The sequence below is a fragment of the Halyomorpha halys genome, unplaced genomic scaffold (genome assembly GCF_000696795.3).
Source record: "Halyomorpha halys isolate HHAL.00 unplaced genomic scaffold, Hhal_1.1 Scaffold208.1, whole genome shotgun sequence".
NCBI classification, from domain to species: domain Eukaryota; kingdom Metazoa; phylum Arthropoda; class Insecta; order Hemiptera; family Pentatomidae; genus Halyomorpha; species Halyomorpha halys.
Genome location: NW_027109100.1, coordinates 1,575,382 through 1,586,601, shown reverse-complemented (window position 1 = coordinate 1,586,601; position 11,220 = coordinate 1,575,382). Strand labels below are relative to the sequence as shown.

Sequence of the window (11,220 nt, the reverse complement as noted above, 5' to 3'; positions counted from 1 at the left end):
GTGCAGGATTTAAAATTAAAAAAAGACTTAAATATTTTTTACGCACTCCACCTCTTCAAGAAACAAAGGAATGAATAAATAAACAGACAGTAATAAGTTAAAAATCAAATAAATAATCATAAATATCAATAATTAATAATATATAAACACAATGAAACAGTTAAATTTGGAAAAAAAAAAATTATGATACTTGCTTTCTTATTCAAGAAAATACGGTTAAAAAATATTAATATTAGTTATAATTGCTAAAACATGTACTTTCAAGTATTAATTTTTATTGGATAAATAGTCCAGAGCCCCTTCCTGAGGACGATTTTAATCTCACTATCTCCCTCTCCCTCTTTCTCTCCCGGTTCTTTCCCAATATAATGATTTTTTAATAATGTTATTCCTTCACCCTTTTTCTTAATAATCATGGGATAATTGGTTATCACTTCAATATTAAATTAGATATAAATATGACTAAAAAATGGAAACAATGCAGAAACTCAACAGTACCCCCGATACATATTTTTTTGTCAACTGAACACTACTTTTGAATCTAACTTTCTCAGATTTTCTTAAAATTTGTCAAAGTTGTTCTATAGGTACTAACTTGGAAAAATGTCAAAATTTAACTGAGAAAGGTCCATTCATTATAGAATCATACTGCTCATAGATCTCATAAATGACCTAAAAAACAGAAGAAAGGTTTTGGAAGTGCTATAGGACTTTCCATATATCTGAAAAGGGTGTCATTTTACATTATATTCTATGCTCTTTCATATGACATATAACACTGAGTAATTTAGGATTAAATTTTCTGAAAAATTACATATTTTAAAATTATCAAATTTATCCCTTGAATATGTCGTATTGATGTAAATCAAAGAATAAAATATAAATGTGGGATGGAAACGGCTTCATTGCGAAAAAATCAAAATCTACAGCTCTACTCTTATAAATTCAACTCTTCGTTTATAGTAATTATTATAGTGATGCTATTAATAGAACTCATGGCCAGATTGAAAAACTGAGGTAGTATGGTCCAAAGGTTTGTCGTGTTGACATGGAATGACCCAGATGACTTAATAGAGGTATGGAGCTAATGCCTACAGTACCCGCAATACCGATCACAGACACACGCAGAAGAGTTTTATTATGTATATAATACATTCTGTCCCACTTAGGGACACTGATAATACAGATGGATATAATTAAATGAAAGAAAATAAAATAATAAATAAAAAAAATTTTAGACATAAAGTTAAATAAACTATATATTTCAAACCTCCTTTTGTAAATTATGAAGTTATGTAGCTTTTTTTATTTGATTAATTATCTAATAAATATACTGCACTTGCGTGATGCACTTCTTTTGATTTTATTCTCTATACCTGATACTCTATTTGCACTTGATTCTTATTGTTTCCCTCTCTTATATAAATTTATATTATTTATGATGTATTGATTAAATTTGAATCAGTATATGGTAGATTTATTGTTTGTTATTTGATGTTTCTTTTTTTTAAAGAAGTTATATTTCTGAAATATAATTGTCTGTTTTTTATTTACTTATTTTCTTTTTAAATATTTATTTATTTAATTTTTTTTTCAATCCCGAGATTCTGAACTCATTAAATTTAAGATAGTTGATGAGTTTAAATGTTTTTTAATATATTTTTTTATATTATTTTTTCTTAAATGAGTTTAAATATTTTTTAATATATTATTTTTTCTTTAAAAAATTAGTCAGTGAATCTCAAACGAGTCGACAAGCTGGGTTTTCTACAACAATACTGGAGGATCAAGCTTTCATATCGTGGGATTGCCATAGAGATAAAAGTCGAGCCCAAATCCCAAAGATGAACCAGCGCCACTGCAGTCGTCTACAGTCACCACAGGGTTGATTCACGACTACAGTAAACAGAATTATAGCATAAAGGCTGGTGTAACAAGGTGTATTAAACGATGAAACACATTCATTGAAATATTTGTTCCTTTATAATACATATTTTAATTAGTTTCTCTCTCTTGTCACCGCCTCAATCATTAACTTAGCTTAATTATCGATAAGCCAAGGGTTCATGACCACTCTTGTCCAATCGCCCATTAACCTAATTATAAAGTTCTTGTTTATAATAAATTTGAGACTTATAAACCATGGGTCCATGACTGCTCTTGTCAAATCGCCCATTAACCTAATTATAAAGTTCTTATTAATAATAAATTTGAGACTTACAGACTAGGTCCATTTTATTAAGCTCTTAATCTTCAATCACTTCAGAAAGGAACCGAATTTCGAACAAAGTAAGGTTAAGGAGTAAAACTTGAAAAGCTTTCAGAAATATAAATTTGATTAGCTTAGAGTTAGTTTTAAGTTTTTGAAGTTTGGAAGAACAACTTCCCAAAGCGCTTTGAAAGCATCATCTCAATAATCTGAAAATAAATATCGGATAGAATATATAATAGAAATATTTTATTGTTTGGTTGTCAACAATAGAGATTTTGATGTCGTCTAAAAGCAGCACAGACACATTTATATAACTAAAAATATTCAAAGTTTCCGAATCATATCATGAGAATTCGTTTAAAAATTGATTCATTAACCATCAATATTGCCTAACCTATTATTCTAATAATGTTTATAATTGAGCCTCAATCTGATGATGAATAAAAAAGTTTATATTGAGAATGCATCGGAGGGTGATCTCTTGAGTCCATTAAATGTACCTTGAATCTTAAATTACTATTAACCGACTGAAGCATTTCCTAATGCATTAGTTCAATAATAAAGAGTAAACTGGAATAATTTTAAACATTCATTTTAAGTACAGTAATTTCAGTTTTACTTTTCTTTTTTCCTATGTAAATAGTACACTAATTAGTTTTGTTGGATCGAGCAAAAGAGTAATAATAAGTACTTAGATAATTTTTCAACCGTGATGTCACTGATCAAATTAGGAATGCTATAAATACTATTTTAAAGTCAAAAATATAATATAAAGAGAATTAAGAAATAAAAAATAAATGTAAAAAGTCTCAACGTTTCGGAGTATTTTCTCTATATTCATGGTGCTTGCTCAAAATTACTGACATTAATTTTTATAAATTACAATATTTATAAGTAATTATCCCTTTCATAATTTTTTTATTTATCTTTATTATTTAAATAAAATACATTGTATCCAATGAAGTCTTAACCCTCTTTATTAATACTTTAAATGTGCAACGTTTGGGCCAATCTGGCACAATCTATTAAATAACAGCTATTATTATTCATTCATTTTTAATAATTTTAATACAACATTATTATTTATAAATTAGCATTCCTTAACTATAAATTCACACCTCACATACAATTATTAAATGTTTTTCTAGGCTATTATATGAAAACATTAAAACAATATTGTATTATATTGATTTATAAATAAGCTTGTCTTAACTTATGTTTAGTTATTTAATTTGTCACTGTTTGATTTAAATTTTAAATTTAATCTAGCGGTTGAGCGTTATCATGAACAAACAAACTCCTTGTACAACCGTTATTCGAGAAATAGTACTTCCTAACTAACTTCTGATGGTACTATATTGGCACGGGTTCAATAAATATTTTCATATTCAGCAATTTTTTTTTTTTTTGTCAAGTTCTGATAACTGCTATCAAGGACAATAGCATTTTATTAGATACCTCAGTCATTTTTATAGTAACCTAACTTGACTTGATTGTTTTATGTTTTACAACACAGAGAAGTGTCTATACATTCATTTACAATATTTTATCCAAGCTATTTTTGAACAGTTCTAAAGGCTTGGATTCCACTTTATTAAGTTTGTTCTCCGTAAACTAATAGCTAGCTAGGAATCCAATTATAGATTTTCAGTGGTTTAGTCATACATACAAGTTTCTTTATTTTTATTAGGAACAAAGAAACATGATCTGATGTGACAAGGCGATAATTCATCTTGCAATATTTATAACACAATAAATCAGTGCGCAAAAAAATAAATAATGTTCATTGAAAAAACAGTGCAACATTGAATTTTAGTCAGCCCATAATGTGGATTTATGTTCTTTTTTTACTTTTTGTCGCACTCCTGAATATAAAATATCGACCAAAATAAACCCCCTGCTTGTCAGTACGGAGTAATAATGGAATAAAAGTGCCCTACTGCAACTAGGTTTAAAAAATAAAGTGGTTTTCTCGAAATGATAAGAATTGCATTTACTATGCCTCGAAGGAAGCTAATACAATTCGAATGTTCCTCAAGGGTTGAGACAATGAATTTTTTTCCCCCGATCACTTGATATTCAAGGAAGCTAGGGGCCTAATGATTGATCTATTGAGATAACCTCTCCTGTCGATAGTAACTATCGAAACTTCAATGGCTTGTCACACATTTTCAGAATGAATAAAAGTAATGGGAATCACATTTTTATCCTTTTTATAATTGAAAATATTCGTGAACGCGCCAATCATTTAAATGAAATATCTATACTTTCTTTTGGCACATTTTTAAATCACTGGAATGCTATATTGATCCCATACAGGGTAAGCAACAATAAATGCACAAAATATTTTGGGACTTTGATTTGATTTTCGCCGGATCATTACTGTAATCTATTTTTGGAAGATAAAAAAAGTAGCATTCTTTCATCTTTTGGAGAGTATTGATAATTTTCTAACCTCTCCCAATTATTGTTCAGTATACCTCCTAACTCCGGAATTACCAATCGAATGAGGTCCTCATTATGGGTTCTAATAGCACATGGTATATTAAGACGAATTCAAATCGGGCACTTTTTTTAATTTGACTCGTCCTCAATGGGTATATCGCAAATAATTGGAAACAAATTTTTTACAATTTGGGTGCAACCTGATAGAAAATTGAAAAAAACTGTTTTATAATCTAATTTTCAGTAAGAATCTATCATTCTAATTTAATCACCTTACTCCTTATTCTTTATTCCCGATTTGCATAAATTTCAATCATTTAATTATCTTTTTATTCGTATTAAAAAATAAGACCATTTTTTGCCCAATAATAACACTGGACAAGAGTTTATTTACATTTCAATAATGATATTGCTCCAATAAAATGAAAACATTACGAACAATGCCCTGACCCTTCACAATATAATTTGGCAGGACTTTACTCATCTTCATGTCATTAAATTTATTACATACTACATTTTTTACATTCTATGTTTTACAAGTTGTTGTCTTATTGAGTATGATCATATAATTTCAATTTTGGAAGTAAACCATTGAATCCCATTATACTCCAATGCGATTTGAACTTCATCTAGGTAGTCTTATTAATATCATTGATGAAACCAACATATATTTGTTTAAATAATTATAATCTTTATAACATGTAAAAATAAACTATTTTCTATTTGGAAAAAAATCCTTATGTTGTAATACATTAAAGCCCACAAATATTACGTATCATCTGGACAACATGTTTTAAAATTTATTTCCCGTAGGAAGCCAACTGCTGACCAATGAGGAACGCGACGCTGTTGAGATAGAGGTCTCATGGCAGCAGTTCCGTACTCCAGTGGGAGGATCGGGGATCGGCCAGGTCCAACCGACAGCTATAAAAAACTAATTGCTTCCTATCAAGATTTCGCATCTCAATAAAGCGAAATTCGGTCTATTTTAACAGTACTATTTTTTCTAAATAATTTCTGTACAACTGTTCAATCATGAAAAAAAAATTTCTAAACCAAAAAATGAAATAAAAAAATAGGTTCATTATTCTATTTGTTTCTAGAAATATCTGTTGCCTGTATTAACTTCCACTTATCACTCTACTTAGCGTTGAAATTAATCCTAGTAAGTTTTTTTGATTTTTTTTAATGTGTTTATTTATAAAAAAAAAAAATACAAAACATTTGTTGAAAGAAATAATACATTAATATCCAATATGAAACAAACTGTGGTAAGGCATTGAACCCTCACATGTTAACCAACTGAGCTCATTCCAGTGTAGCCTGTCTAACATAGTTTCTAAGAGCACTCCAATTAGAGCCTTTTAATAAACTGAATAATCGTTCTACAGAGCAGGCCCGCTGCCAAAAATATTTTATAATAATTTCACTATACTTGTAACAGGTTGTGAAGGAGTGAATGGTATCTTTATTTTCCTATCGATACTATCATGCATCTATGGCTTTATACTACAATTGAGTAATCCTGCTCTACACCGGAAACTCTACAGCATCTTTACCAGATCAACATAATTTTCTTAATTATTCCTAATGATAATCCTCCACCTTACTATATATTTCACATACAATTAAATGAAAGTAAAATCTACCTAAAGTCATAACAACTATGGAAAAACAAACTTTATTTACTTTTTTCGTTAATTATGATTTTCACTGATATTATCTCCATCCTTTATTTATTACTACTAATAATAGGATATTTATTTCTTTTAATAGACAAAATTAAATGTACTTAAAACTTAGACTGATTTTCTTTTGTGAAGATATGAAAATAAGTATTTAAGTGTTCTTTAAAGTTTGGAAAACGATAGTCATCTTTATTTCTGCTTAGAATACAACAGTTTAACAAACTATAACTAAGCCATGTACAGTAGCATAAGGTCAGAAGAGATCAGGCGCTTTCAGCTACTGCCGATTTTCCAGCTGTCTTAGCTGGTCGAATTTAACCCATTTTCTCCTTTAGATAGTTACACAATTCTTTCATAGTTCATGGTTATCCACCGTTTATTACTGCTGACAATAAGAGGCAGTTAATTTTTTTATATATATTTTTTATTAGGGGTTGACGGTAGCAGCGTGGAGCGCTGTCTAACTAGCTTTGTCTATCTAGCGCCTGTCTGCCAATCCATAGATTGTGAGTTCGGGGACTAACTTACCAAACTAAGACCCCCCCTAACCGGAATTTTTTCAAGCTTCTAACTATATAATACTGACTTACAACCTCCCCCCGGGCATTTGGGAGGCCCGTCAGCTAATGGGTGGCACTCACAAAAATAGGCGTGGGAGAGACAGACACACCCTATGAAAACCACTTCAAGAAACACGCGATGTATTTCTTAAGTACATCGCGCGAGGCTTTGGATTTCTACGGTCTGTTGTGCCAATAAACAAACAAACATATTTTTATTATCTTATTCCACACTGGTAATTTTATTAATAATAACATAAATTATCCAAACAGTATCAACCTTGTTAATTAAAACACATTAAATGTTCAACGTTTCAGCCGATCTGGCCCACCTCAAGAACAATCTTAACAGCTTTAATTACTAATTATTAACAGTGTCAAAACATTATCAATTATATTATAGAAAGATACTCCGGGTGGCGGTCAATAAAGGTACCAAAATAGTAAAGAAAAAACTATTTATTGCTAACCAACGTTTCGCCCCACTTTGTAGGGGTTCATCAGGGCTGATAAGAATGAACTTTTGCTACCAACCATTAGTTGTTTTGTTTTTTTCATTTTAAAGCATAGGATACATAGCTGACATCACAATCCTGGCAGTAGTATCTTGTTTCTTTCCTCACTTATTCCATTGTCGTTTCGAATAGCACCTACAAAAAGTCTAGGCAGTTTAGCCTTGTTGGCAGTTGGTGGAATAATATCAATAAAATACCTTAATATCAATCGAAGCGGTGCTGGAGTATAAGAAGGTCTACCATCTTTGCTCGGACTTGGTACTTCCTTGTGGTATTTTGCTATTAGTTTATCTATCAGTTAATGTCAATGGGTCATAAACCTGCCTTTCTTTTTATGCAATATATATGCATTTGATATGGTTTGGTCAAGAAGATGTATAAAAATTTTATGATAGTATTTTTTGCCTCTGCATCTTGTTTTGGAGTAAAATCGTAGATTCTGGTCGACCTTGTCTAATCCTCTCGTTGTAAAATTGTAATCGGATACAACCTTTGGAACTATTTTGGTCGCATTGTTTTTCTGTACTATTATCATAACCGCGTTGTGAATTGTTGATAATTTCACAACAGCCTTCTTATCTTTCCATTTTAGAATGCAGATTTTTCCGTCCTGGAAGGCTATTTTGTCCTCACTTTTCAATTTTTTAGTTTTTATAGCTAATGGTATGTGTTTTCTATTTTGAAGCTCTGCCCGTGACTGTCACGGGATCAACTGTCAATGGGTTACCATATCACAATACTATCACATAACCATCCACAACTCAGGTTGGTTTTATTACCGTTTTATATCACACCACATTTTTATCTATTTTATTTTGCAATTGAAAATTTTATAAAATTTAGTTACAAATAATTATCTAAAAATTCAACTATATTCATTATAAAGTAACTTTGACACAAGATATTTAAACCAGCATTATGCAGAGATCTTATGCAAAATATAATTAATGAAGTTTTGTTACTGTTAAAAATTAAAGCTGTTATTTTATTAGATTGTCCTTAAGGATAACTGGATCGGACGAAACGTTGGACTTGTAATAAGTTTTAATAAAGAAGGTTGAGACTATTTGGATAATTTATATTATTAATGGTTAATTATTTTTAAAAAAAAAGATATTTTGAAACTTCCTCATGATAATTTGAACCCTGTCAGATAATTTCAATGAAAACAACACCTAGCTAATATCAAAGATCGCTGGATTGTTCCTTGATAAACCGAATATAATGAAAATCGTTCAAGCCGTTCACAATCCAAATTTTTTTCTATCCATACATGGGTAAGTGAAAGTAAAAATTAGGCAGTATTATAGGCCGGCCACAAAGCCACACAAGGTTTTTTGTCCCTCTTTTTTTTAAGGCGATGTTGTAATTGATGATGTAATATAACTTTATATTGTTTCTCTATCATCATAAATGGAAATTATGGTCGCATAAAACTTCTAATCAGCTGCCATTTCGAAAAAAAAATTATGGCTAGTAACGTCAGGACTGAAAATCATCCTGAGGTTATCCGTGTCTTGGGCACCAAATCTAATAAAAAAGAATGCCGTATTACTTCTATTAAATAAGGAGCTATTAAAATTGAAAAAAAAATATTTAAATTTAAATTTACAACACTAAAGAATATTTTGAAATTACTATCAAATACTTGACATCTTTCGGTACCACAGGCCAAACTGATAGACATTTTATATGTTCGTTAATTTTTCCTTGTATCGTGAGTTATCATGAGAAATACAAGGCGAAGGTGTTTTTTTTATAATTCTAAATCACTTTGTATTTTTTTCTCTACCAAGATAAATCACGATTTTGGTGGATAATCGTGCGGTGGCTTCTATGTTGTCTGAGTTCAAAAAACGTCCCAGTAGTCTAGAAGAAAACTCAAGGATGGTGATCTGATTTTTAGATTATTCATATGTTGGAACATCAATCCTAAATTTCTGAGGTAGTGGTTCAGTTTGTTTTTCAGATCGATTATGAGAGTCCATTATTGAAAATTTGAAAGTTAACTGAAGGCATGATATCCAAGAGCTCATGTATTATATTCACTCTCACAACAGTTTAATAAATTAAGTGTAGCTATACTAAGTTTTTAAAACTCCATTTCTTTAATACAGTTCTTACACGAACAGTAAATGGTTAGTTTCAAAACAATGTAAGAATATATAATTAACGGGGGAAAACATACAAAATATGTGCTCCAAGTGGATTTTATTTTCAATTTTAAGTTCGCAATGACAAAAGAGGAATCCCAAAATTCAACAGAGCAACCTATATATAAATAGACTTTCGACCGACGAAGGAAGCATAAGAAGAAATTGGTAAAACATAGATAGGTGTCAGTAAATATGAGTTAATAAATTCGTCATAAACCTAAAAGTATATCTTACAATCATTACAAATTTATCACAGGAAATCCATGTTAAATAAAGATGCAGATTCACTCTCAAGGAAAAAGTATTGTGGCTCATGCTTCAAAAATACTCGGAATTCGTAAATAACTTTTTAAATCAGTTTAAGAGTTATTTACAAATACTGTTTTAGGCTAAGGCATAAACTAATTCTAAGTGGCTACTATTTTAGTACATGGTTATTTTTTTTTTAAATGAATATATAATAGCAACCTAATAGTAGTATTAATTAGATGACTCATTAAAAATGCACAATTGAATACAGTCTTCTTAACACTTAATGGTCCCTTAATACATTATTAATTTTGATTTATATAATCTACTCTTTTGTAAAAATTAATATTTTTTTTATGCAAGTCTAAACCAAGCCTACTTAATTGGACTATTATTATTTTTTTCCATAATTGAACTTATCATATCTTTCCGCCCACAAAACGTAATACTTCCATACGAAATGGTAAACATACCTGACTACTTTTGTTAAGTAAAACACTGTTTTTCGCTATTTTGTTTGTTATTTTATACAATAAAGTTAACTGTTTTCTTGATAAAAAATTGTTGAAGATATTATAGAGCCTATGCATAACTTGTTCTATTAATTTAATACTGCTTCCTCGCTGTTAGCGTAATAACTGGGTCTGCCTTAGCCGTCGGTTCTTTATTAGTTCTCCAGTAGATGAAGTAAAAATTAATTCAGGTATTTTCCACTCTATACCTCAAGATAAGATATATAACTAGCTTATCACAAACAATACACTGATCACAATCGAGTTACATGATTGTTATTTTTTCAACTTTTATTTAGATTTTAATAATTTAGAATGTAAAGTAAACCTCTAGCTGGCAGTGGTCTATAGCAATTTTAAATTTGTATAACGTGTTAAGAAAAACATTCTGATTTAATGACAATCAATAAAATGGATAATCATTTTCTCCTCTTCAACGATCTGACAAAACATAATAAATAGTTGCAGATTTAATTTTAAACCTCACTTTCTTAAAATATATACATTTCTTTAAGTAAACACAAATTATCAATTATGAAAAAAACACTCCAACTCAAAATTTTATTATATTATTGAAGATGTCCATTTCGACAAAAAATTAAGCCACAAATAAACAAGCCGTCCCTTACTTTATTATTATTATTGTTATTGAAATCATGATGGGGCAATAAATTTTAACTTCGTCCGAATCCCTGAGGCTGTATTATATGGTCAAAAATAAAGAAAAATAAACAGTTCAGTAAGATTCAAAAACGCTTAGGATCAAATTCACACTGTGCATTTTCCCAGGCATCCCTTTAAAGGACAAAAAGCATGAGAAATGTTTAGATATATATGCCTGAATAATGTTTAGATATATATGCCTGGATAATATTTTGTCGTT

General features: G+C 29.8%; 1 protein-coding gene across 1 annotated transcript in view; it reads left to right on the top strand.

The window, feature by feature from the left end:
- The window catches only part of LOC136795744 (histone-lysine N-methyltransferase SETMAR-like), an 18,904-nt gene extending 17,015 nt beyond the window's left edge, over positions 1-1,889 (top strand). The window contains exon 2 of the mRNA XM_067047319.1: positions 1,732-1,889. Coding sequence (XP_066903420.1) covers positions 1,732-1,889 — 158 coding nt within the window. The remainder of the gene's footprint in view (positions 1-1,731) is intronic.
- Positions 1,890-11,220: the final 9,331 nt, after the last annotated feature.